This window comes from Gymnoscopelus microlampas (assembly GCF_963454915.1).
Source record: "Gymnoscopelus microlampas genome assembly, chromosome: 21".
NCBI classification, from domain to species: Eukaryota; Metazoa; Chordata; class Actinopteri; order Myctophiformes; family Myctophidae; genus Gymnoscopelus; species Gymnoscopelus microlampas.
Genome location: NC_139958.1, coordinates 39552697 through 39580356, shown reverse-complemented (window position 1 = coordinate 39580356; position 27660 = coordinate 39552697). Strand labels below are relative to the sequence as shown.

At 41.4% G+C, this 27660-nt stretch overlaps 2 protein-coding genes across 5 annotated transcripts in view; one reads left to right on the top strand and one right to left on the bottom strand.

The window, feature by feature from the left end:
- The window catches only part of LOC311037162 (tropomyosin alpha-4 chain-like), a gene marked incomplete at its 3' end in the record, with an annotated part of 23543 nt that extends 12560 nt beyond the window's left edge, over window positions 1-10983 (top strand). The window contains exons 5-8 of one of the 4 annotated variants that reach the window (XM_084046273.1): window positions 2435-2510; window positions 3551-3613; window positions 4148-4217; window positions 10901-10983. In XM_084046273.1, the coding sequence (XP_083902399.1) occupies window positions 2435-2510; window positions 3551-3613; window positions 4148-4217; window positions 10901-10983 (292 nt within the window). Of the gene's footprint in view, window positions 1-34; window positions 111-2434; window positions 2511-3550; window positions 3614-4147; window positions 4218-6545; window positions 7598-10900 lie in introns of those variants that run through there. The other 3 variants (XM_084046274.1, XM_084046272.1, XM_084046271.1) reach the window with 3 other exon arrangements.
- Window positions 10984-14790: 3807 nt separating this feature from the next.
- On the bottom strand, window positions 14791-25619 carry LOC311037161 (chronophin-like). Its single transcript, XM_084046270.1, has 4 exons — window positions 25227-25619; window positions 24472-24595; window positions 20645-20915; window positions 14791-17595 (listed from the first exon to the last, which is right to left on the bottom strand). Exons 1-4 carry the CDS (start codon window positions 25463-25465, stop codon window positions 17210-17212), a joined length of 1020 nt encoding a protein of 339 aa, XP_083902396.1. The 5' UTR covers window positions 25466-25619; the 3' UTR covers window positions 14791-17209.
- Between the last annotated feature and the right edge of the window lie 2041 nt (window positions 25620-27660).

The following is a 27660-nucleotide window of genomic DNA, read 5'->3' as shown; positions in this document are numbered from 1 at the left end:
GCCTGCCTGCCTGCCTGCCCGCCCCGCCTCCCAGTCGGGTCAGAGACCTGGAGGAGGAGCTCAGACTCATGGACCAGAATTTGAAATCTATGATGTCAGGCGAGGACGAGGTACTTGAAGCACAAACACTGACTCTGGTACCGCTAAACGCTAGCCCCTCTCTGTGACCGACCTCCTTTCACATTCCAGCCGAGGCCAGGAGCGGTGAAAATATTCAATTCTCCTTGTACCTTTTTTCCGAACATCGTAGTAGTAGTCCTGGTGTCCTACAGATGTCTATTTAGTTCAGACGGAATGGAAAATGTTATCGACCGGATTTCTTTTGCCAGCGAACACCTCCATGTTAAACGTGCTTGCGCACACGCACATCTTGATGGAAATTTGCCGCAGTGTGGCCAAAAAACACACAAAAAAACAGTTTACAACGTTGTTTCAACACATCGATCCATTTGTCCATTCCTTCTGAACTATAAACATCTATAGGATATACCAGGACTAACTTTACATTTTTACAATGTTCCGGAAAACGTATAAGAATTGGACGTTTACGCGGGTCCCGCCCGTCAGCGGGAACGTTAAGGCATCGGGACCTCCTCCCGGAGCTGCAGCAGAGGGGGGAGGTCACAGGAGGTATAGGCTAGCTAGGTAGCGGGCCTGGTACTGATACATGTTGACCTTTGCCCTCAGCGCTCTCTAACCTGCATCTCCCTTCTCACTGACCTGCATCTGCACTTTGCAACAACACTGTTGTGCTCTAAACCACTGATTTTCAACCTTTTCTCATTTCAAGGACCATCAAGGAATATATAAAATCCACCTGAAAGTTTGAGTTTAATTTACAAATAGCTAGATCTGGAGATTACTCAGTGTTGCCAGAATATTTGTACGATAATTTCACCCTCTGTACGGGGTACGATCAATAATGCCCAAAATGCCCAAATGTACGATCATTTCGCCATGTCACAAAAAGGTGCGTGAATTTACTAAATTCCCTGGCTCCTGATTTGGGATCCGGTTTGGCTTTTGACAATACGGATTGAAAAAAAGTCAATCTGACCCTAGATCTGTACTTGAAGGCATTAAAAACATAGTTTGCGTCCTTCTTCCAGTCCAGTTCCAGGCTTTTATTTGAGTAAAGTCCTGGATGTTGCCTGCTTTCCTGCGCATGTGGTGCGTTTTTCTCAAGTAGGCGTGTCAAACTAGGTTGTTTCTTACAATAAATACGCTATGTTTTTGAGAAATTACATTGTCATTCTTTTTTTTTGTCTGCGTATGATAGTTTTCTTCAAAATAGGATCATTTTAAGCCTCCGGTACGATACTTGAACATTTCCCATCTGGCAACACTGAGATTATTCCAAATTCTACCAAACGGTGGCACGATTTAGACAAAAGCTGTGCAGTAACGCTACGCACATGGTGGGTCGCGGGCAATGGGCTAAACGTGACAGGCTACTGGGTTGGTCCAATCAGAATCCTCGATTCAACCGCTCGACTGCAATTCGAGCGGTTTCCATTTAGAGAAAACATTGGATCGAAAGCTGACGGACGTCAGCTTTCGATCCAATGTTTTCTCTAAATGAAAACCGCTCGAATTGTATTCCGAGGTCACCTCACTGAGTTCCATCAGGGATTCTGTTTGTATGCCGTGTCACTCACATCAGGTAAGTCACTCCATTTGCTCTGTTTTTCCTGCTCCACCAAGAATCTGGGTTACCACTGATCCACAATAATTGATTGGATTGATGATGACTTCATAAAAAATAAATAAAAAAAAGTTAAGCAACTGTGATGCCATATTGCTATTCCCATTCCCGGCTGACCTATGAAAAGTGATAGATGTTGAACTTTAATAAAACAGCTCTATACACTTTAAATCTAGCCCTATTATCTAGATTTAGACTTTAAACGATTAAAGGAGCACTTCACCCATTTTCAACCTTATCTTCGTATAATTGGTCCTCACTAACTAACTCATTAGAAGATGGCATCATTTCTGTCTACTCACTCTCTGTCTCTTTGGTGGGCTGTGGACAGTTCAGAAACCTGCCTACCAATGACATCAAGCTAAGAGAAACTGCAGCCTTTCTCTCCCTGGAAAGTAAAAAAATAAATAACAGATGAACATTCAAAGCACCATCGTGGTAATTAATGCATGTTAAATCACACTTTCTTTTTTGGAACGTCGGTGCCATCGTGTAATGTCTCATATCCCCAAAGTGTGTTTAGGGTGTCCCAATGTAATGGCCTTAGCGGACATTTTTTTATTATGAAGTTATCAATCCAAACATTAATAGGATCAGTGGTCTATATAAACACCCAGAACAGTGATCTTCTCAGCGGTCTCTGTCCTCTCAAATCGCTTTTTCTTCCACCCCTTTGTTTTCCCCCTCCTCTCTTTCTCTTCCTCTCTCTGTCTCTCTGCTGCTGTGCAGTAAATCAGGTGACCTTGAGGAAGAGTTGAAAAATGTCACTAACAACCTGAAGTCTCTGGAGGCGCAGGCAGAAAAGGTACAGGACCGTAGACTGTAGGACAAAATATGGACAAAGGGAACGGTGACGTTTCTACAGACCAGTTTTGAAGCCACTTTCTCTGCAAATTTAAATACACCATCTTGGAATGTCCGGTCCCGAAAAGCAACCGGAGCAAACAAAGCATCCCCTACTTTATAATCAATAAAAAATATTATGGGTCCATAAATTACAAACACATATCATGGAAACTAGCGATTGATTACTTAGGTAATACAATCAAGTGTAAAGTTCGGTCAAATCCCCATTGTAATCAATGGCGTGGTCATTCTTCTGCAGCCAGCAGGGGGGATATAGCGATACCTTCCAGGCCATTAATGACAACTACAGGCTTCATATCCAGCGGAGCGTCCTTGCCGCCTGTACAGGACCCATCAAACCAAACCCCCACCCCCCCGATCCAACGAAGCCCCTTCAAATCCTGGGTGTTCATTTCACGGCGAGACCCCACACGCTTTCTACCCTCTTGCTGTTGAATTACCTCAGATTGTTCAAAAGTCAGAAGTCGTAGCACATTTCATACATAGTAAATCCATCGCGCTTCATGTTTAAGGACGATAACATCCACCGTCCGATATGCAAGGTATATCGTAAAATCATTAGCACATCTCAGGTAATTTTTGACTTTGTCCTTTCCCACGCGGGAGATCATGGGTTTGAATCCCAGGCGTTATACATCCATAATAACCACCCTGTGGGTTCCAGAGACCCCCAGGCCAAATCACAATGGTCTCTGTTCAGCTGAACAAAGTCTGAATTTCATCCAAAAACGTGGCACAATATGCAATGTTGTAGAAACTGATTGTCTCATGAAAAACATATATTTAGATTTGTGAAGAAATATATATGAAAATGTTCACAACCATATGGCTGATGTACTGCTGCCTATAGACCTTTCTATACGCTTCCAAAATGAGGCTGAAATACGTCGGCCATGTTTGTGAGAAAGCTCTATAGTAGCTCTTCATTGGACTGGATGATAATGATGACTAACACTGTACCCTTGGTTTGGTTTTCAGTACACACAAAAGGAAGACAAATACGAAGAAGAAATAAAGGTTCTTTCGGACAAACTCAAAGAGGTGAGTGTGCATTTTTGTGTTGCTCTGCAGAAATGTTTGGAGGAGTTCATGACTCCAGACTTAAAGGGATAGTTCACCACAAAATGACTTTTTTTTTTTTCGATTATTCACCCCATGGAGTGGAGATTGTTTTGTTTTTGTCGCATTCCTCCTAAGCCAATAATTTGTTGACCGGCAGCGGTTCCAGTAGGAGACACAAAGAGTCTCCTTTGTGTCTCCTACCGGAACCGCAGCCTACCGGTCCGCTGGTCATCAAATTATTGGCTTAGGAATGTGACAAAAACAAAAAAATATCCATGAATTCAAGTCTCCATGGGGTGACTAATCGATAGAAAATAAGTCATTTGTCTTTTTTTATACCTAGGCTATTAAAGAAAATAGACAATCTACAAGTTTGTGAGCTTGTAGATCTGCTATTTTCAAACATTTTAGTACTTTTACTTTTGGTATTTTAAGTACATTTGGATACCAATACTTTTGTACTTTTACTCAAGTACATTTTTTTAATATTATATGTGCGTTTTCCCCTCCCAGGCGGAGACCCGTGCTGAGTTCGCCGAGAGATCTGTGGCCAAGCTTGAGAAGACCATTGACGATTTGGAAGGTAGGGTTTCTTTAACCAAGCCTAAGCTAGCTAGGCGTGTCTTAACTAACCCGTTATAACATCCTAGCCGTTTGATGGAGGAGCATTGCATTTCATTGCATTCATTTAACTCTGAGAGTGTACAAATTGAACCATTTGTACACTCTCAGAGTTAAATGAATGATGAGGATTTGTAGATTGGGCCCCCAGAGATAGCATGGGGCCCCGATATGCAGTAGCATGCTGTATAGCAATATAGCATGTATTAAAAAGGCATCTATGGTCTAATGCACATCAAACAGGGCGTCTTTGAAATGTAAAAGTTTGAGAATCACTGCATTAGGCCACAGACCCTCATTTGATACATTTTTTTGGGGGGGTTTTATCTCTGGGACCCGAATATACTGTACCCTGTAAAATCCTCAGTGTTCATTTAACTCACCTGACGTACAATAGAGCTCATCAACCGCTGACGTTGCGACTCTGTGCCAGCGCGGGTCAATCGACGGTAATCATGATATTCATGCCAGAATCCATGAATAACACATTTCAAGGTTTTTGAAATCCTCCACACATACCTGACCAATGTTCACGCGGTCGGCCATTTCTCTCCGGTGGTGGAAAGTAACTAAGTATATTTACTTAAGTAACATTTTTAGGTATTGCACATTGTACTTTACTTGCAATTTCCAATACTTCTACTCCACTACATCTCAGGGGCAAATATTGTACTTTTACTCCACTACAATTATGTGAACATTTTAGTTACTAATGACTTTGCAGATAAATTATAAATTATTATATTATAAAACATACTTTCACCACTTTAGGTGAATTTTATACACAGGCTATTTGAAAATAGCAGATCTACAAGCTCACAACGCGTCGCATCGCGGCGCGTTGTGAGCTTGTAGATCGGCTATTTTCAAACATTTTAGTACTTTTACTTTTGTTACTTTAGTACATTTTGATACCAATACTTTTGTACTCTTACTCAAGTCCATTTCCTTTTAAACTTTTACTTGTAACAGAGTACTTCAACATTGCAGTATTGATACTTTCACTTAAGTAAAACATTTGAGTACTTTTTCCGCTGCTTCTCTCTGAGCGCTGGTTTCAAGAACAAAATGGCCTCCGTGTGAACATGGTCAACCGTGATTCCACCCCCCCCCCCCCCCCCTATTTATTTAGCTGTTTTGAAGCGTCTTGTTTCTCTGGAAGTGTGAGGTTTGTCTGCAGACAGCGCATGACCTGGCTGACACCCGAATTCCCCCTCCCGGGGACCCCGGGTTTATCTGACTCGTATCTTAACATGGGAGTGGATTGCCACTCTGCATACAGGACCAATATAGGCAGTTTGAGCTGTACGAAGCAAGTTCTAAACCCCATGTAATAACACGCTATGCGTGTGCGTGTGAGTGTGCGTGCGTGCGTGCGTGCGCGTGCGTGCGTGTGTGCGTGCGGGCGTGCGTGGGTTGCTATTTGGGTGTGGAAAGCCTCGCTCAACTGTTGCTCGGCTTGATTGATTTGCGCTTTTTTTAAATATATACTTTATGTATCAACAAATCGCTCAACCATGTAAGCGTTATTTTATGCTTTGTCACACAACGTGCCAAAAATAGTGAAAATAGCGGATCTATAAGCTCACGACGCGTCGCGTTGTTACATGCCCAAAGTAGGGATTTAGAATAATTAATAACTTTTTTATAATAGGCTCTATGCACAGCAGCCCTATTGGAAAGAGATTGGACCACTTCCTTCACAGGTTTTATCAATGACACTAATGAAGGCTTTGTTCCATTTCATGTAGCACAGTGGTTCTCAAACCTTTTAATTTCAAGGACCCCCATAACTCTGAGAGTGTACAAATGGAACCAAATGGACCCTTACGGATCCATTTGGTTCCATTTGTACACTCTCAGAGTTACACACCTTTTAAGGTGCCATTTGGAACCCCCTGAAGGAACCGTGAGGGTCCCTGGACCACCTTTTGAGACCCACTGGTGTAGCAGAGTGTTTCCAGTGAGCCAACATGCACAATATCAGCACCCTGACTCTGTTTGACCAGAATGGAACAGAGCCTTCATTAGTATCATTTGTAACACCTGTGAATTTCTCTCCAAAATGGCTGCCGTGCATAGAGCCAATTGAATAGTTCCATTAACTGTCTGCACGCCTAACTGACACATAACATATGGATGGTCCGTAGCCTGTGCTGCATTTCAAGTAGACTTTCTTTTCTCCTTTTCTTTCTTTAACTTTGCACGCTGTCACACGCTGTCGCACGCTGTCGCTTGTGTTCTTCCCTCTTCACCTAACTATAACTGTCTTTTGATCCCTCCCTTCCAGACGAGGTGTACGCACAAAAGCTGAAGGGCAAGGCCCTCAGCGAGGAGTTGGACCTGGCGCTCAACGACATGACAATGTCTTAAATGGGTTAAACTTTTTTGCAAACCTGTCCGCTTGTGTTCTGCCCTCTTCACCTGTTGCCTGTCTTTTGATCCCTCCCTTCCAGACGAGGTGTACGCTCAAAAGCTGAAGGGCAAGGCCCTCAGCGAGGAGTTGGACCTGGCGCTCAACGACATGACAACGCTCTAGACGCCGCCTCTCTCTCCGCTCCCTTCTGTCACGCTTCCTCTCCTCCCTTCCTTTCCTCTCCTCCCTTCCTGCCTTCCTTTCTTCCTCGTTTTATGTTTTGGTCCATTCCAATGCTTTTAGACGCCATACTGTGACCCATGACAGTACACACCCTCGCTGTCGGGCAGAAACCTTATACAGTGGGTGGCCAGTGACGTTGACCGGTTTCACTTTCAAAACCTTTGCGCCATGCGTGTCACACAAACAGAACGCGATGCGTTTTGTTGATATAACACGTTTGTTCACACAGAGTTATATCCACAAATCCACCATTTAACTTCCACAATCCATATTATCAAAACCATTGGTGTTGTGTGCCGCGTTCTGTTTGTGTGACACGCATGATGCGTGTTGACAGTGAAACTGGTCAAAGTCACTGTCCACCTACTGTATCTCCATTTTTCGACTTTTTACGTATTTCTTTTCTTTCTTCCCCGTAAATGAATGCCGTTAATGCCGTGAAAAGTCCCCCCCGTCCGTCCGTCCGTCTGTCCGTCGACAGCGTCGACGGAAACTCACGCGTTCTAGACCTGTAATGCATCAAGTTGAGGCAAATTTGCACGTGGTTGCACAGCTGCGCCGTACGGCAAGAACGGTCTATTTGGGAGACTCTTCTTTTTTTTTTTTACCAGTTGAGAATACATGTTTTTAGCTGTACGGTGCTGACGTGGGGTCATGTTTGAAATGAGCCTTTTAGCGTTGTATGAAACTGATGTACAACTGTACCCTCCTTCCCTTCTCTAATAAATGTCTGTGAAAAGCTGTCTTCTGTTTCTGAACTGTCCTTCTTCCTGACTCTAAACATCTCTCTTCTATTCAGTGGTGGAAGAAGTACTCAGGACTTTTACTTAAGTAAAAGTAGCAATACCACAATGTTGAAATACTCTTTACAAGTAAATGTTCATTACATATTTGACTTGAGTAAAAGTACAAAAGTATTGACATCAAAATTATACTTAAAGACTTTAAGTATATTTTTGGGACATTCTGCATACTGAGTACTTGTACATTTGATACTTTAAGTTAAGGTATCAAATGTACAGTACAAGACCTCAGTATGCAGAATGTCCCATTTCACTTTTTCTTTTTTCAATGTATTAACATATTTAGAAAATAGCAGATCTACAAGCTCACAGCGCATCACAATGTGACATCTTCTGATATTGTAGATCTGCTATATCGGAATAGCTCAAGTATTACAGTGACTAGGGTTTAATTGGTTAATGTATTTTTTATAATAATAATCTAAATACAGTTTAGTGTAGTGAGGTAAAAAGTGCAATATTTGTATTTTAATAAAGTGCCTCAAAATGGTGCTTACGTACAGCACATGAGTAAATGCACTTAGTTACTTGTCTTTCCACCACTGATTATTTCAGCACACATGTGTGTGAAACACTGTCTTCTATTTCTGAACTGTCCTGCTTACTGTCCTCTCAACATGTCTTTCATCTCCATATTCAAACTTTTTGTGTTTTTCGTAAATTAAAGGTAGGGTAAGTGATTTACTTTGGTCGAAAAAAGTGTTAAATAGCTCTATATTCTGATAGTACTCATTGCTATAGAGTGTGTGTGCAGTAAAAGGAGTCTCCCATGTCTCTCCCGCTCTTTATTAAACAGAAAATGCATTTTCAGTGCTCTCTCCTGATTTATTCTGTTTACTAAAGAGCTGGAGAGACCCCTGTGACCGAACAAACGCTCTGTAGCAATGATTACTATCAGAAAATAGTACTTTTAACCTTTTTAACAAAAAACAGTTTTTAACAAAAAAATATCACTTACCCTACCTTTAACACCCTACTTGGTCATACTACAGTGTCACACAGTTTTGGACTGTTTCCACCCGACATAACCTTTATTATTTGACTAGGGCTGTGACTAGGCTATAGATTATTTACGTGGAGATTATTCCGTCGATTACTTTTTCGACTGAATTGAATTGTCTACAGCAAATCCACATTAACCACTGAAGCCCTTTTTTACACTTTGTCGTGCAACAGATATACAAGCTCATAGCGCGGCACCGAGTGCCGTAGATGAGCTATGAGCTTGCAGATCTGCTATTTTTGAAAAATCGTGAACATTTTTGCAAACCTTTGAATATACTGTATATATATATTTTTAAGCGAACATTTGTAACTCAAATCTTTGCTTCTGGGGGTGGCTGGAACAAAATATTTGAGATGGGGGTCCGCGGCCAAATACATATCATTTTGGGGGTCCTCGCTATGAAAAGGTTTGAGAACCACTGATCTAGAGTCCTTTGAAGCGGCGCTATGTAACTTTTTTGAATGAATAAAATGTAATTTAGTCCAATCTGTATGGTAATTGTGTTAATACAATATATCTTATACAATAGGCTCTATGCACAGCTGCCATATTGGGAATGAATTGGGCCCCTTGCTTACTTCCTTCACATGTGTTACCAATAATACTAATTAAGGCTCTGTTCCATTTAGTGTGGCATAGTGGTTGTCTTATTTCAAGAACCCCCATAACTCTGAGAGTGTACAAATGGAACGGGTCCATTTGGTTCCATTTGTACACTCTCAGAGTTACACACCCACCATAAGGGGCCATTTGGAACCAAAATGGAGTGTTTCTAGTGAGCCAACATGCACGATATCAGCACCCTGACCAGAATGGAACTGAGCCTTCATTAGCATCATTGGTAACACCTGTGAAGGAAGTAAGAAGAGGCCCAATTTCTTTCCAATATGGCTGCTGTGCATAGAGCCTATTGGGGTGGTTGTATTTTGTCTCCCTGCTCTTCTATTGAGACATTTAGATCGTGTCAAAGGTCACGTCTCGCCTAGACACAGGATCTGACACGAATTTTTTTGTTTGATGTAAGGCCATCCAACACACTGAATATCATGATGTGGTTATTTGTTGTCAAAGTGTGTTTGGATGTGTGGATTGATTTGAGTGGTGAAAATATTTGACTTAACCGCAAAATGATGTTTAGTCAACAACTCAACGACTCAATTATTCAGGTAAGTTCAGTAACGGGTTAAGGATTTTGGAGGAAATGCAAACAAACAAACAAAAATAAGATAAAGTCATTAAGGCAAGGTCTATTTGTATGCACAATAATATGATCATAACAATTTTCCTACAAATACGAGAACACAAGGACACTTGATATATAAGAACATTGAAATCTACAGTAAATCTATACCTCTAGATCAGGGATTTTCAAACAGGTGGTCTGTGGACCATTGGTGGTCCGTGAAGGTATTACATATGGCCCTGACCACGCATTCAGTAATGTAGGAAAGTGAAGACCTTTTTTTTTCTTCATTATTCTATTTGATTTGATTTGGGAGAAACTTAGATCACACCTGTTGGTATGGGTGAGACATGAGAAGACTTGATCATTATCAGTGGTCATTTGAGGAGGCGTGTGCTTCAATTCCAAGAAGTACTTCAAGCTGAACTACAACAGAAGAGCGTCAGCTCATTAAGATCCACTCACTCTGTCAAGCGTATGAAACAACACAGTCCCTTGAATAGCCAAAGAAATCATAAAATGACACAGATGAGTTCCCGGTCTTAATGGATTAAGAAAAACCCGAATCCCATATCCTCACCCGACACAACAGTGGTCGCCAGGTTGAGTCTTTAGTCAGGGTGGTGGTCCCTGCTTCACAATCAGTTGAAAAGCCCTGGATGGGATAAATCACATTATTTCACATAATCTTTGCTGTGTGGGGTAGTTATTACTGTACTTAGTTACTTTCCACCAATGGTGGGTTGGGGTGATGTTTGTGTTGCTTGTAGGCCGCAACTATCGATTGTTTTATTAGTGATTATCAATCAATGACTTTTTACAATAATAATCAATAGTGAAAATAGCTTATCTAGAAGCTCACAACGTGTCACATCGCGACGCGTTGTGCACCTGTAGATCTGCTACTTTCACTATTTTGAAAAAAAAAATCACCTATAATGACATGCCCAAAATACAAATTACATTGATTATTTTGTTATTAAATGATAGATTATTGTTCTTATAATTGATTAAATGGATTAACTGATGCACCCCTGCTTGTATGTCTTTGCAGAGAAACTGGCCCAGGCTAAAGAGGAGAACCTAGACATGCACCAGGTTCTGGACCAAACCCTGCTGGAACTCAACAACCTGTGAAACACACACCCAGGTGGCTCCCAACCTGGGTGGTCTAGGACCCCCTTGGGGGGTGGGGCGGGGTGGGGGCCTTGTCTGTTAGAAGCAGTGGTGGAAAAAGTACTCAAATGTCTTACCTAAGTAAAAGTATCAATGCTGCAATGTAGAAGTACTCCGTTACAAGTAAAAGTCCGGAATTCAAAATTCACTTGAGTAGAAGTGCGAAAGTATTGGCATCAAAATGTACTTAAAGTACCAAAAGTAAAAGTATGCAAATGTTTGAAAATAGATCTACAAGATCTACAAGCTCACAACGCGTCGCGATGTGACGCATTGTGAGCTTGTAGGACGGCTATTTTCAAATAGCCTAGGTATAAAATAAGGCTAAAGTGGTTAATGTATGTTTTATAATGTAATAATTTATATCTGCAAAGTAACTATAGTAAGGAGTAGAAGTACAATATTTGCCTCCGAGATGTAGTGGAGTAGAAGTGGAGTGGAGTGGAGTGGAGTAGAATAATTGAAGTATAGACCATTGGAAATACTCCAGTAAAGTGAAAGTACCTCAAAATAGTACTTAAGTACAGTACTTGAGTAAAAGTACTTAGTTACTTTACACCACTGGTTAGAAGGTAGTCAAAAATTATACCAGTTACAATCTGGCATGTCATTATTATTGTCATTTAAGAAGCAAATGGACCATATCAGACTGTTTCGTTTGCAAACACAATGTCTGGATGGATATTTACACACACGGTGTACAATTGTGTCCAGAACATTAGCTATGTCTAGTTTGTCAACTTGTGGATATTTAGATCAAAGTAATATATTTCTAATAGTCAATAACAAGGGTTCCTATCTTCCAGAAATAAAGGTTAATGAATAATACTGCTCCAATGCCTCGCTGCCGGCTTGTGGTTAACATGTTTGAAAAATAAGTGCGTGTGTGCATACATGTGTGGGGGGGTCCCAGCATTTAACCAAATGTAAGAAAAAGGTTGGGAACCCACTGAACGACACTCGGCAAACAAACCACACAGAATGATGGAAACCTGCTTCCAGAAGCAACATACAAGAACCATCCTCTTTGTTTACTTATTGTTATTCCAGGAGCCACTCCATTTTCTTACTTATTAACCCTCCATTCTATGTGAAACAGACCTAATAGGCTCTATGCACAGCAGCCATATTGTGAAGACATTCACAGGTGTTACCAATGATATTAATGAAGGCTCTGTTCCATTCTGGTTCAACAGGGTGCTGATAGTGTGCATGTTGGCTCACTGGAAACACTCTGCTACACCAGTGGGACTAATATTTGGGACCAGGGACCCTCATGGTTCCTTAAGGGGGTTCCAAATGACCCCTTATGGGTGTGTAACTCTGAGAGTGTACAAATGGAACCAAATGCATTTGGTTCCATTTGTACACTCAGAGTTATGCGGGTCGTGAAAATTGAAATATCTGAGAACCACTGTGTTACACTAAATGGTACAGAGCCTTCATTAGTATCATTGGTAACACCTGTGAAGGAAGTGAAAATATGGCTGCTGTGCATAGAGCTTATGGAATACTTAAGTTGGTCTGCTGTTGTTTCCTTCAACACCGAATCTCTTCGCCAGAAATAGCCAATCTACAAACTCACAACGCTGCACTTTGTGAGTTTGTAGATCGTTCCTCCCCAGAAACCACTTGCGGTTCAAGTGGTTAATGTTAATGTTGATGTGGGGGCACCTGTTACAAATTGACACACACATTTTGACCACAGTACTCGTACCATGGTATTTTTGACTGTACTTTACTGCTCGTACCATGGCATTTCTTACAGTATTTTATGTCACAGGGTACTATCAAAAATACCAAAAGGCTATTTTATTTGTACCATGGGATGTACTGTTCCAACCATAATGATGTGGATAGGCTAGCATAGCAGTGAAACAGTTAGTATTACCTTTGCGTGAAATACATTTTTAGCCCTTTGCAGATTTTCTTTTCCATAAGAATGTATTGAAAAAAGACAATTGGTTTGCTGGGAGTAAAATGTTTGACTTCAGCTGATAATGTTGAAATTACATGTTCATGGTAATTAATCTAAGCAGTTTGATTGGGAATAAAGAGGTGATTCAGTAGTTAAATATGATTATTATATTAATATTATATAATATACCCATGAGCTGTATGCAAAAAACACCAACAGAAGCTGTTTGTTTATGACAAATAAAATACTGAAGGCATTTGCTATTTCCATTGTCATATTATAGTTAATATCACAGAGACATTATGCATTGACATAAATGTACAGAAGCATGTCCAAGCACCATAGTCACCAGACTCACCACCATACTAACTCTTGAACCGTAGGTCATACAATCAAAATAGTTTTTCTCTCGGATTCTTTGGATCATTACGCAACTCGTATGTGATCAAGTATCAATAATATTTCTCATATTCCATTCCAATTGGCTATGATTGCTTTTCAAACTTTGCGGGAGAGGCCCATTTTGCATGAAATGCCACAAGCACCACTGGACCGGTGAGAAACTTTGAACGCACACTCCCAGTAGGTGAAGGAAGAACCTCCTCCCACATTTGTTCAAATCATAGTACTTTCCTGTCATCTATGGTGCTTCCTATGGTGCTTCCATGTCATCTATGGTGCTTCCCTTTCATCTCTGGCGCTTGCCTGTCATCTAGCTCATTTTGCACAAAATGGCACAAATCATGAACGCATCCCGATTGTTGTGAAACTTTGCACACAGTTTTCACATCGGCCTCATGGTGGCACTACAACAGCCCACTTAACATTTTGGCCAATAACTCTTGAACCGTACCTCGTACAATTAACAATATATATTTTTTTGCCTTTCAAAGTTTGCAGGCCCTGGGCCTGGCCTGGCCTGGCGGAGACCTGTAGCCTGGTCCCAGACCATAGACCCCGCCCACTCTCTGAGTGGACTGCCTCTCTTGGTCTGGTGTTGAAATGTGAACCTAGGATTTATTCGGTACAAAAAGTACCGTCCATGATAGTCGGAGGTGGGGGTGGGGATCCCTTGTGATTGGTTTAGGGAAATTCTAGACCAATTATAATCCCCTCCCCCTTGTAATCGCCTACACTGGAGACAATTTCAAGCTCCACGCAGCTTCAGTCTGATAATCAGGCTAGGAGACCTGTGCTCCGAGGAGCAGGCTTGTCTAGTTATCTTTCTCTTTCTGGAAACAACTAAAATGATGTAGCTTGCACAAAGAATTCTTCCACTGTTTTACACCTGTAAACCTGTGACGTGACAATAAAGATTATTCTGACCATGATACTGACATGATACTGGCCATCATGGCCATGATACTGACATGATATACCGACTAAGATACTGACATGATACTGACACAAATCAGTTCACCTGAGGAAGGCCAAATTGTTTGGCTGAAATGTTGTAACTGATGTACTAATCTGAGTTCCCAGAAGTTCTCGCCAGCTCTCGCATACAAACGGGAGCGGCGAGGAACTTCTGGGCCAGAGCCCTGGTATTTGTGGGCGGGGTGTAACTTACGCTCAGAATCTGAGCGGACACGCCTCTTACCGGTCTGAGAGCTGTGCAACTCGTCTAAAAAGTCCGACGAGAGGCAAACAGCAGTACACAACAATGGCGGCCGCAATTTCTCAAGGGGAAATTGCTTTCCGTCGCTCCTATTTACATGCAACACCCACTGCATGTGGATCCCGCCCCCTTTTCTTCATTGGCTGTTGATTTGAATCAGAACGCAGTGGCTGCGCCCCTGCTGTCCAAACTCCGAGGCGATGCCTCCCAGACTACTGATGTACTGACTAATTGGATGCGTTTTCTTTTTTTTTTCATTTCCTGAAAAGTAACGGTTTTGGACACCCGACACTGGCAATATGCAGAAACTACAGCAAAAAGTCATCACTGGAACAAGTCACGACAAGTCAAGTCATCAGACCAAAGTGCTTTAATTGTTGAAAGTGTGTACAATATAAGTTGGTATATTAACACTGCCTTCAACATAATCAACTGATATGTAATATCAGTTTTTGTGTAATTAATGCTATGAACTAAGTTGTCTCTAAACAAAAATAACCACAGCAGCACATAGGACTGATGTTATTACATTATGCTACACAATTATATTGTGTCCAAAAGGTCTGGAAACATGGCCACGCGGTTGTAACACCAATAGGGCTGAACAACTCATCAACATTGCAATAGTAACTATTGCAATTTCTGTAGCTTCACTTCAAAGAGATTAAATCCATTTAACCGCAATATTCAAACTTGATATTTTCAAACGTCCAGCCCTTAAAACATCATATTGTTTGTGGTGTTACAAGTGAAGATTAATGCCATTAAACGTGAGATGGTGAGATTTCCAAACATTTTGAACACTTTCTCAAATGAATATTGAATATTGTGCAGGTTGCTCAGTCAGTAGAGCACTTGCTTTTTGAACCGCAGGGTTTTGTGTTTGATCCCGGGCACCGGCAACTCAGCGTATGACTCGCACGGCTTGGGTAACTAAGTTGTGCGTTAAGTACAGGGAGCTGATGGTAGGTGGTGTTGTGAGTACTGGGAGCTGATGGTAGGTGTTGCGCTCCACCTGAGCAATCCATCTCCCAAGGGGTCTACTCATCATAGCACACTGAAAAGTGTGTATAGCTTGAGGAACCGAATATAACAGGGCGCCACTTCTCCATTGAACTCAATAATGGACGCGGCCGCCATATTCTTTTCTGTCGCCCCAGTACTTTGAATGGTGTGTTCGTTCCTGATAAACACCCTTGTTGGTCTGATACCGACACTAAGCCACTCCGACCGGTCTACTTCTGTACTTACTTGATGCTCTTGTGCTCGTTTGTGCTTGCTAAGCATTTCTTACAAATCTATATGTTTCGTTCTAGCAACTGGCCATGAGAAAAGTTACTTATGTACTGTATCTACAAACTGTAAGTTCACACAGTATGTTGTGGATACAGTCCGATATGCCCGTAATTAATTTCCTTGAAATAAAAAATTAACACTGCTCATGTAAAAAATGTAAATTGTTATTGTTCCCTTCATCACACGCACACACACACACACCCCTTCATCAAGTCTCATATACTTTACATGCATTAATTAGGGCATGCTTTACGTTATTTACTCGATGCTACATAACTCCATCTTTCCAAACCCACTGCAGTCTTGTCTCCATTATCACATGACTTTAAAACTATCCCACCTCCAGGTTCCATTAGGTCTGACCCCATGACAAAGGGTTGAGGACAGGCCAGTTTCACATGATCCGTAAAGGTGTGGTTTAAACCCTAATACGTTGTTGAGCGGAGTCCCTCACAGCTCTGTACCGGTGACTTTTCTGTTTTCGCTCACAGCAAAGTTGTGTGCTTGTCGATCTGCTATTCTCTGCGAAAGTGTTCCCAGCATAAGGACGCTGGGGTTTGTTAAGTTCACTCTGTAATTTAACGACAAAGCCAATATGACCGCAATCTGTCACAATTACAGAAGAGAAAATATGGTTACGAATTGGTCACGACTCAAAATCCATGAGCTAGTAAAGAAATCTAACACAATGTTTGCATCTTGCGGGAGAGCAGCGACTTTGTACCATAGCGTTACATTGGAAAAGAGTGACTTATGTCGTTTTGATATATGGGTTCAAAATCCAAACATTTCTTTACAAAGCAATCCAAAAGGAATCAAAAGTAATCAGGCTACATGACTTTGATGAGGTAATCGCAATGATTCACGTCGCTTATTCCAATTTGGAGGGCGAACCGATTACATTTCAAAAAGTCATCTTCCCCTCCCGTGCTCATGAGCACTAGGGCTGGGCAATATCTTATGGATATCATATCGATGTCGTGATATCAGATTAGATATCGCCTGGGATTATGGATATTAGTATACTATACAAAATGGTAAAAAAAAAAGAAAAACAAACAAAGCAAAAGAATAGCTGTTCTACAAGTTCACAATGCACCATGAGCCTGTAGATCAGCTATTTATGCTATTTAGGAGGGGGGGGGGGGAAACATAATTCAATTAATAACATTAAAATTAAAAATTACATCACGCGATCTTCACAATTACGATATCATCGTCACAATATCGATATTGAGGTATTTAGTGAAGAAAAAAAAAAACTAAACCTTGTGATATTTGTCTTTGTCCAAAAAACATTTTTTCCGAAGCAATGGCACGTTTTGACGTTTTTCGAAAACCCCTCCTCCCGACCATCAGCCCTCCTCCTCCTCCTCTCCTTCCTCTCCTTCTTCCCGGTACGCCTCGATGAAATCCGCCACGCTGTCCACCACGTAGTCCGGCACCAGGCCCTTCCCCCCGCCCCACCCTTGGCCGCCGCCGCCGCCGCCGTCCTGGCCGTCCCTGTGCTGCAGCGCCTCCTGCAGGGTGGAGACCCCCGTGAGCGTGAGCACGGTGCCCAGGCCGCAGTTGTGGCCGAACAGGATGTCCGTCTCCAGGCGGTCGCCCACCATCAGCGAGCGCGCGGGGTCCAGGCCGAACTGGCTGGCGATGCACTCGAACATGAAGCTGCTGGGCTTGCCCACCACGGTGGCCGTGCGGCCGCTGGCCGTCTCCACCGCCGCCGTGAGGCTCCCCGAGCCTGCAAAAGGGTAGGGGGAGGGGGGGCAATGTCACATTCAGAGCTGTCATGATTACGACATTTAACACATTGAGTGCCTGAGGTTTTTTTAAACTGGGTACAGCCAGTGCCAGCGTTTTTTTTTACCGTTTCTTGGCGATCTGTTTATCTTTTTGATCTTGTAAACAAACGGTGTCTGGGCGATGGCTAAGGGTCCCGTCTAACGACTGGAACAATAACATTTCTACCGCGATCCGCCGTTGCAGAGAGATCGCCCGTCAAAAATGGCTCGTTTTGACCACAAAAAAAAAGACATGGAGATACGGACCTTTTTCTCAATATCCCATCATTGGGGCGTAACTTTTTGTAACACCGTACTTGATCATACTACAGCGTCACACAAAAGCATTAAAAGTAGCAGACGAGCAAGCTTGTGGTTTGAGCTTGTAGATCTGCTACTTTTGCTACTTTTGAATTTGTTGTCGGGTGGAAACCTTTAAAGGGTCTACACCATGAATTTTAACTTTTTCTTCATTTTTGTGTGTTTTTGGTCTCCCCCACCTCTCTTCTGTTCCAACAAATACCCGACTTCGAGCATGCAGGCTTTCATAGGCTATCTGTGGTTTTCATGTAAATTGGTCTGAAAACAGTCCGTCAGATTTGTTCCCCCACCCTACGTCACGTCTGGGAACAATTCCTCCCGTTTTTCAGTTCTAACCAAAAAAAAAAAAAAAAAAAAAAAAAAAGTTTTTTTTTAATTTTTAATTTAAAAAAAAAAAATCTTATTTTTTTTTTTTACTTTTTCCACACAGAACCAGGACATAACATGCATACAAACTGGCTCAATAGCGCCCCGTGCTAAACAGGACAATGTGGTATTGCAGGTGAAAGTGCTTTATAAGCCAGAGAGAAGTTAGTTGGAATGAGTATATCTGAGGCTTGATTTAGGCTCAAACCTTTTGAAAAACGTTTGAGGGACATAAACAATATAATTTAAATTCATGGTGTAGCTCCTTTAATGTCCAAAACCGTTCCTTTTTTTATTATAAAAAAAATACATGAAATAAAATTGTGAAAATAGACGATCTACAAGCGCACAACACGTCACATTTGGCCAGCTTGATGAGCTTGTAGATCTGCTATTTTCACTACTTTTGTGCGACACTCTTGTATGACGGAGTAGGGCATTAATTTACGAAAAAACATCAAAAGTCACATTTTATTAATGCTGCTTGCAGCTATATTTTGTCACGTTCTTTAGCCTCATGAACCCTTGCATCCATATTCTGGGTCAGTGAAAACAGCAGATTTAAAAGCTCTGATTTCGTCCAATCATCCTGGTCGGATTAAATTGCCAACTGAGTTAAATGTATATTTTGTGTTTACTAAAGAGGTGGTGCAATGATCACTATCACAATAACTAAAAAATGTTGAGTTAAAGACTTTTTGTTTTAACTTTTTTTTCTTAACTTATAATAATAACTTACACCACCTTTAAATAGTGGCCAGAACTATATCTTTATTAACAGACATGCAGTACATGGCTCCTCAAAGACAGAATTCTGGTTTGCTGCCTGGCCTGTCATTTCTAGTCAGATGCTGCCCTCTAGTGGCTAATCAGAGAATACTCTGTAGTATTCATTCCTGAGAAACTGTTTTGTGTTACAATCTCCTGCCACCTGGATGGCATGGCTGGAAACAAAAGGTCAATTATCTAGAGTATTATTATTATAGTCATTTTCAGGTAAGGAAAAAAGAACCTACAAGGCCTGACAGCAACAGTGTATTATCTAGATACTCACTGTTTAAGTGCTGTTGACACTGTACATACTTTGATTCTCATCTTCACTGTTAATAGCCTGTGCATACTGTATGTATATCAATTCATACATCATTGGCAATATTACAATAATACAATAATTATTATTTTTACACTGTACTTTCTTTCTGAGAAAGTGCAGACATCTTGTGACAGTTATTTATATTTTATTTCGCAGACACACCTGCTTTGATGTGCATTTAACGTTACTTTTGACGGACAGGAAACAGGGTGTTGTGTTTGACTACCATTATTACGTTTTTGAATCATTTTCTTTCACAATAGTTTGGGGCGTTTCGTACTGTTTACAGATAAACTGTGAAACAAGCAAACACATGCATGTAACACATATGGGTAAACAACAACATACTGTAATATATTATATCATTATAACAAATGATTCAATATGCAGCATGTTTTAAAAGGGAACATTTAAAGGGGTATTTCACTTCTGGGGTCATTTTAATGTCTACTCTGGCTGTTGTGTGCAACCCAGGCAGTTTTTAAGATGCTTGATTCAATATTTACATTTCTGGTAATTATTTTTATCAGGCACAGCCCCCACCTACAGTATATAAACCCATTCAACTTCAAACTCCATGCTAACCATGTTAGATGGTTAATGTGGTTTCAATGAGTCTAACATTCATTGGAAGGACAATGTACAGAATGTACAGTTTTGAGTAAAACATATTCTTTCTTTTTTTCCCTCTTTTATCTTGCTGCATATTTTAAGATTCTTTAAATATTAAAATATATTTCGTTTTTAAGGATTGTAAAGGATAGGCAAAGAATAAGCCTTGTGCTTCGGCCTATGCCTTTTTTCGGTCATTGAGTTTGGATTTAGTGTGTGAACTGACTTTGAATATGTACATTTGTAATTTCTTATTCTTGTGAGTCCACACAGGTGTGTTTTGATTAGTTGCAAACAAAGACCGAAAATAAACCATTCATTCAAATAAACCATTCATACAATGTCAGTCACCAGAAGCAGGAACGTGTGTTTTCAATTAGTCTAACATTCAATAGAAGTTCAATATTATTTACCAGAAGCAGAGACGTGTGTTTTCAACGAGTCTAACATTCAATAGAAGGACAATATCAGTCACCAGGAGCAGGGACATGTGTTTTCAATGAGTCGTTAGACTCATTGAAAACACATGTCCCTGCTCCTGGTCATGGTTAGACTCACACAGACACACACACACACACACACACACACGCGCGCACGCGCACACACGCACACCCCACCTGGCGCTATCCTGCCTCCTCTCAGCGGGTGCCAGGGGTCCGGGTCGGTGGCCAGGAACAGGCAGTCGGGGTTCTGGAGGTAGCAGCAGGCCTTGGCCAGCTTGATGAAGTTGAACTGCTCGTCGTAGCCCACCAGGACCGCCCGGACGTCCGGGTCCAGCGGGTAGTCATAGATGGTCCCCGTCTGCGAGTCCGGGTCCACGTCCTCCACCACCGACACCCCGGCGTCCTGGAGCTCCGTGCGGATGCCCTGGCAGCCGATCACAAACACCTGCATACCGTGTGGTGGAAAGGAAACGCGTACATTTACTCACGTACTGCACTTGACCCGTTAAGACCGGGAGGTCGCATCTGTGTCATTTTTTGGATTTCTTTGGCTATTCAAAAATAGCAGATCTACAAGCTCATAGCGCGGCACAGAGTGTCGCGCTACGAGCTTGTAGATCTGCTATTTTTTTTGAAAAATCGTGAAAATGTGTGCAAATCTTTGAATATATACATTTTTTAACTCAAATCTGTGCTTCTGGCGATCCCTGGAATAACATATTTTGAGATAGGGGTCCGTGGTCAAATACATATAATTTTGGGGGCCCTCGACATGAAAAAGGTTTGAGAACCACTGATATTATAGCAATATACATACGTTTTTCAGAAAACTGTTAGGATTTAGACATTCATTTGTAGAATCCCCAGAAGCAAAGATTTGAATCTTCACTTAAAAAAAAAAATATATATATATATATATATATATATATTCATTCACATATTGCATCGTGTTGTCAGCTTGTAGATCAGCTAAAACAAGATTTAAAGTTAAAGTTTGTTAAGCGTGTTATTAGCCAATGTCACTGGTAGGTGGGTTTCTGAAGTGTCCACAGCCCTCCTCTGAGACACAAAAATTATGACGAGCATTAGTGTGGACCAATTCTATGAAGATAGGTTGGAAATGGGTGAAGTCGTCCTTTAACCAAAACATATCACTTACACTACCTTAAAGTGGCACTATGTAACTTTTTCAAAATGTAATTTTGTCCAATCTGTATGGTACAGACGATTATGCATAAAATAATTGCGATAATCTAAAATAATTGTGATCAGGCGATTATTATGTAATAATTGTGACAGGGATACTGAAAATACGTTGATAATATATTGACAGAAACAACTGACTTTCGGTTGAAAGTGCGTTATTTCCGTGGAGTGTAGATAGTCCCTGATGAGGGATTTTGAAGTAGACGCTTTAAAGCGGCACTATGTAATGTGTTTTTTTTTTATGAATACAATGTCATTTCGTCCAATCTGTCACTGTCCTGGGGGCCTCACCCCCACCAGGACAAGGAACTGTGTAACCTTGTCGAGGTGTGACGGCTTAACCCTACCTGGTGCCTGCCCGGGCTCGGTGCACGGTGGGCCTGTAACCCTAGGGGGGCTTATGGTACCAGGGTGGCACAAATGAACAGTTCCGCCGCCGAAAACCATCGCTCTACGCGGGGGTTTTCGCAGCCTGTCAGCATGCTGCAAGGTGGCAGCCCCACCAGCTGATCTAGCCACCGCAGGGCCAACTACCCAGCATGGTGAAAATAAAACAGTTACGAAACCAATAAGACGTATGGTAGAGTATCTACCTTACAATTGGAATCTACAGTCATGCGCAGTCATGCGCCAGAATGTTTGTCTGTCTGTATGTAAGTTGCATCAGCACTGCGCATGCCCGGGCCGCCCGACGGATTCAGAGTGTTATGTCACACGGAATTGAATAGCTTAGCACTTCCGGTCGTTCCTTCACAATAAAGGTTGCAATCGATTGAACATAGCCGATCTACAAGCTCTCAATGCGTCGCGATACACACAACCGCCGAAGGGGGCCGCCATGTTCCAGGGGGGTCCCCGGGGGTCCCAACACTCACAGGGGGTCGGCGGACCACCAGGGGGTCCGCGGACCACCAAGTAAAAAATAAATATTAACATTTTTCCCCAAATTATTATTATTTTTTTTCCTTTTGGACAGTTTTACTCCGGCGATTTCGGCTGGGCCCCGCTGATTTCCGCTGGGCCCCGTGCGCGGCTAGTGTTAATACAATATAACTTATACAATAGGCTCTATGCACAACAGCCATATTGGGAATGAATTGGGCCCCTTCCTTACTTCCTTTGGTTCCATTTGTACACTCTCAGAGTTACACACCCACCATAAGGGGCCATTTGGGAACCAAAATGGAGTGTTTCTAGTGAGCCAACATGCACAATTTCAGCTCCCTGACCAGAATGGAACAGAGCCTTCATTAGTATCATTGGTAACACCTGTGAAGGAAGTAAGAAGAGGCCCAATTTCTTTCCAATATGGCTGCTGTGCATAGAGCCTATTGGGGTGGTTGTATTTTGTCTCCCTGCTCTTCTATTGAGACATTTAGATTGTGTCAAAGGTCATGTCTCACCTAGACAAGCAGGCAGTCTCTATTAGCTCAAATCTGGGGCAGAAGAGGAAAGTTACATGTTAACTAAACATGTACTTAAGTACTGCACCTAAAAGGACCACGTCACCCATTTTCAACCTTTTCTTCATGTAGTGAGGAATGACAATCCTTCAATTATCTTACAGAGTTCAAGTTTCAGGTTACCCATTAATGGACCATCTTGACAGATTAGCATTCCTTTGTTGTGCCTTTGTTGTGTTGTGGGGCATGTGGGGTATTTTTCTGGGCTTCCAATCGTTTTATATTCACCAAATATGCACAGTACTTGATGCAGAATGGTGTATGTGTGTGTGCATGTGTGTGTGCATGCGTGCGTGCGCATGTGTGTACCTGTCCCTCTCTCTTGTAACTACTCTCCCAAGCCGTTTGCTGTGAATCAAAGTGTTTTTCGGTCTACTTATCTGGTTATATAAGGGTCAAAATCTTGCGTCGAAAGGTTGATGTGCAACAATGCTCACTAATGCTCTACGACCCAATTCAGAAACCTGCCTACCAGTGACATCATCGGTGGGCAAGTTTGACATACTTTTACTTAAAGGGATATTTCACTTTTAAAAACAATTGGGTCATTTTATCGTCTACTCAGGCTTTTGTGAGCCCCCCCGACAGTTTTTAAGTTGCTTGATATTCATTTGATCAGACACGCCCCCTTTCTATACAAACCCATTATAACTACATTTTTAACATGTTAGATTCATCAAAAACACCCGTACTTGGTTCTGATGACTCATCCTGCCCTCCTAATACGTGAGGGGGCCGTGTTTTTCGATAACATTTTTTATTATTTTTTTGTATTATATTTATTTTTATTTTTTATATTTTTCCATTTTCCCAAAAGAATATTAAAAATGAATGAAAAAAGTAATTGTAAAAACACCGTCTCCTCACATATTAGGACAATGTCAGTCACCAGAACCAAGGACGGGCGTTTATGAGGAATCTAACATGATTAAAATGGAGTTTGACGTTACAATGGGTTTGTATAGGAAGGGGGGCGTGTCTGATAAAATGAATATCAAAGATCTAAATACTGAATCAAGCAACCAAAAGCCTGAAGAGACGATAAAAAATGACCCAAATTAGTTTTGAAAGTGAAATATCCCTTTAAACCCTCTAGACTTAGTAAACTGGACTTGAGTTGGCTCGGTACTTGGACCTCGTTTTTTCAGTCAACACCAAATCTCTTCACCAGAAATAGCCGATCTCCAACCTCACATCGTGCAGCAAGGCGACGCATTGTGAGCTTGGAGATGTGCCGTTTTCGGCTAATGTCCCCCCCCCCCCCCCCCAAGAATATGGATGCTGGGGTTCTTGTGGTTAAGCGATCAAAGCACTTTGTTGCACCATACATACCTTTCCTTCTTGGACCTTGGCTACGTCTCTCAGGTACTGGGCTGAACAGTACGCAGAGCTGAAGATCTGCTCCTCTGTGATGTCACTGAACCCCAGTCGGCTGAACTTGGTGACGTAATTGGCCCTGTGTCGCGTGCAAGTTGTTGGACACGAAGAAAAAATTACTCAATGTAGCAACGTTTTAAAAGGGAACATTTGACCAAAAGTACTTTTTTCATGACATCAAAATACCTATTGGGTATTTAAACAAACTAATTGATTTAATTTATTATAAAGAATAATGGCTAACTGATTTATCGATGATCGATTTATCGATTACAAAAATATCGATATTTTTTGTTGAATACGTTTTTTGGTAAACTTTTAGTGAAATAATAAATGGTGCATTTATACAGTGCATTTATATTGTGCAAATAATAATAATAATATTAATAATAACAATAGTAATAACAATAATAATAATAATAATATTTATAACGATAATAACCACAACAACAATAGTAATAATAATAATATTCATAACAATAATAACAATAACAATAATAATGATAACATGAATAATAACAATAGTAATAACATTAATAATAACATTAATAATAACAATAGTAATAACAATAACAATAATAACATCAATAATAATAACAAAAAAAGTGTTGCTATTTAGCTATATTATTATCATTAATATTATAATTATTCTTTATTCTTAATATTATTATTATTATGACACCGTTGTACGACATATAGTCGGCGCGGACCTGGGTCTCGTGCAGTTGTTGGTGACGAAGAAGACGCGCTTGCCGCGGCTCTGGAGCGCCCGCACGGCCTCGGGAGCGCGCGGCACCGCGGCCTCGCCGTTCCACAGCACGCCGTCGCAGTCGAACAGCACGCTGCTGGCCCGCTGCAGCACTCCGCGGAGCTCCGCCCCGCGGACCACCGAGCAGCCGCCCTGCAGCCGCGCGGTACAACCGACCCCGCTGCTGCCGCTCGCCATCATCCCCCAGTCCAGTCCTCCTCCCCACGTCTGGTCTGGTCTGGTCTGGTCTGGTTGATCAGAGCACTGACTGACTGGCTGGACCCACCGGACCTGCTGCTGGTGGTGGTGCTGGGAAGGAGGGGGGAGGAACCAGAACCGAGCAAGAGTCCACCACCACCGCACCGATAAATCACTACGCTCTGGAATGGGATAGGACTTCCCCTCTCCAACTTCAAAATAAAACCCATGCCAACCGGTCAACGAACCTCTTATTTTCTAAGTCTATTGTTATTTATAAACACAGAAATATTTCACAAACCCAAAATTTTGTGCAGATTTTTTTTTTTTTTTATAAAAAAAAAACATGATTAGGCAATAAACCCAGAAACATGTGATAAACCCAGGGTTATTTTATGAACCCAGACTTATTTTATAAACCCAGAAATATTTTATAAACCCAGATTATTTTCTTTTTTGTATTGTCGCCAATGTTTTTATTTATGTATGTGAAAACACCTAATTTATGTCGTCGGTTTTTATTATGCTTTATTTTAGTTTGTCTTAAAAACATTTTTTTTTTATCTGTCTTATTTTAAATGACTACAATGGAAACAATGCCTATGGGCAATTTATTTTTCTTTTGGGTGGGGGCGGGGGGTGTAATTATGCAAAAAAATATGTATTCAAATATATGTTGTTGATGAAAACAACATAAATCCCATAGTAATGAAAATAAGACTTCCCGTCTAGTACTTCAAAATAAGACGCTTATTCATCTTCTTCATCTTTTGGGTTTATTGATGGTTGGCTAACCAGCTTACAGGTGCATTACGCCACCCACTGGACTGGAGTGTGGAACCAAAGGGGAAAGAACCTATACCTTTGTGTGTGTGTGTGTGTGTGTGTGTGTGTGTGTGTGTGTGTGTGTGTGTGTGTGTGTGTGTGTGTGTGTGTGTGTGTGTGTGTGTGTGTGTGTGTGCGTGCGTGCGTGCGTGCGTGCGTGCGTGCGTGCGTGCGTGCGTGCGTGCGTGCGTGCGTGCGTGCGTGCGTGCGTGCGCGCGCGCGTGCGTGCGTGTGAGTGCGTGTCTGTGTGTTTGTGTGTGTGTGTGTGTGTGCTTCAGCACAGTTACTGATTACAGATACTGTATATTTTGTCATATGAAGCAAAGTGAAACACTTGACAACTCAAATATGGACAAATCAATTTTATTACATGGAGTCAAAGACAATTGACAACTTGAGGTTGTGCATTAAAATGATCTACTGTAAACATGTTAGTATAATTATTTCCATTAACTCCTTGTTCACATTCGTATCATAGTGAAGGGAGCTTTCTAACCATAGAATTTATGATTCTCCAGCATAGTAAAATCCAACATTAAATACAGTGCCAACTGGAACCTAAACTGGTTCTTCAGAGTGATGCCATAGAAGAACCATTTTGGTTCCAGAAATAACTTTTAAGATCAAGGTTATATAAAGAACCATTTAGTCCCCACAGGGCCCTTGAACACCAAATCTTACATGAGCTTGTAGATGGCACCATACAAAAATGGTTATTTGAAGAACAATTTCTGGTTCTTCAAAGACTTTGACCAAAAATAGGGTAGGCCTACTTTAAAACCATAAAACACAAAGAACCATTCTCTAGATAAAATCGTTCTTTAGTAGGTGATAGTTCTTCATGGAATATATATCATCTCCTGGTATAAGTTTGATTTGTTTATTAAATTAATTTGTTTAAAAAATTGATGTTGCTATACTGCTGCTATGTCTTAGGGGTGCCTCGACCCATGATAGACTTCTTAGTGTTCCTCTCAGGTCTCAGTATGATGATATAACACTTTGGGCCAAACAATGCCACCAAAAGACCAAAACTAGATGCTAAAATGGCAAATACCTCCACTACATCTGCATATTTGCCTGGAGAGCTGATATATGCTGGGATGAAGGCTATCCACACGGCACAGAAGATCAACATACTGAATGTGATTAACTTGGCTTCATTGAAGTTATCTGGAAGATTCCTTGCCATGAATGCTAGGAGGAAGCTGAGGAGTGCCAGTAAACCGATATAACCTAACAACACTGCAAAACCAACTGTTGATCCCACTGCACACTCATAGACTATCTTATCACTGTGGTATTGGGTGTTTTTATGAGGAGTTGGTGAGGCAGACACAAGCCAGGCTGTGCAGATTGATGCCTGGACGAAA

Bases quoted from the DNA above. Each gene is read 5' to 3' on its own strand.
- LOC311037161 (XM_084046270.1), bottom strand. From the start codon at position 25,465: ATGATGGCGAGCGGCAGCAGCGGGGTCGGTTGTACCGCGCGGCTGCAG. The intron at 24,596-25,226 runs GTCCGCGCCGAC...CACGCGACACAG, and splicing joins AACAACTGCACGAGACCCAG to GGCCAATTACGTCACCAAGT. The intron at 20,916-24,471 runs GTATGTATGGTG...CACGGTATGCAG, and splicing joins CCAAGGTCCAAGAAGGAAAG to GTGTTTGTGATCGGCTGCCA.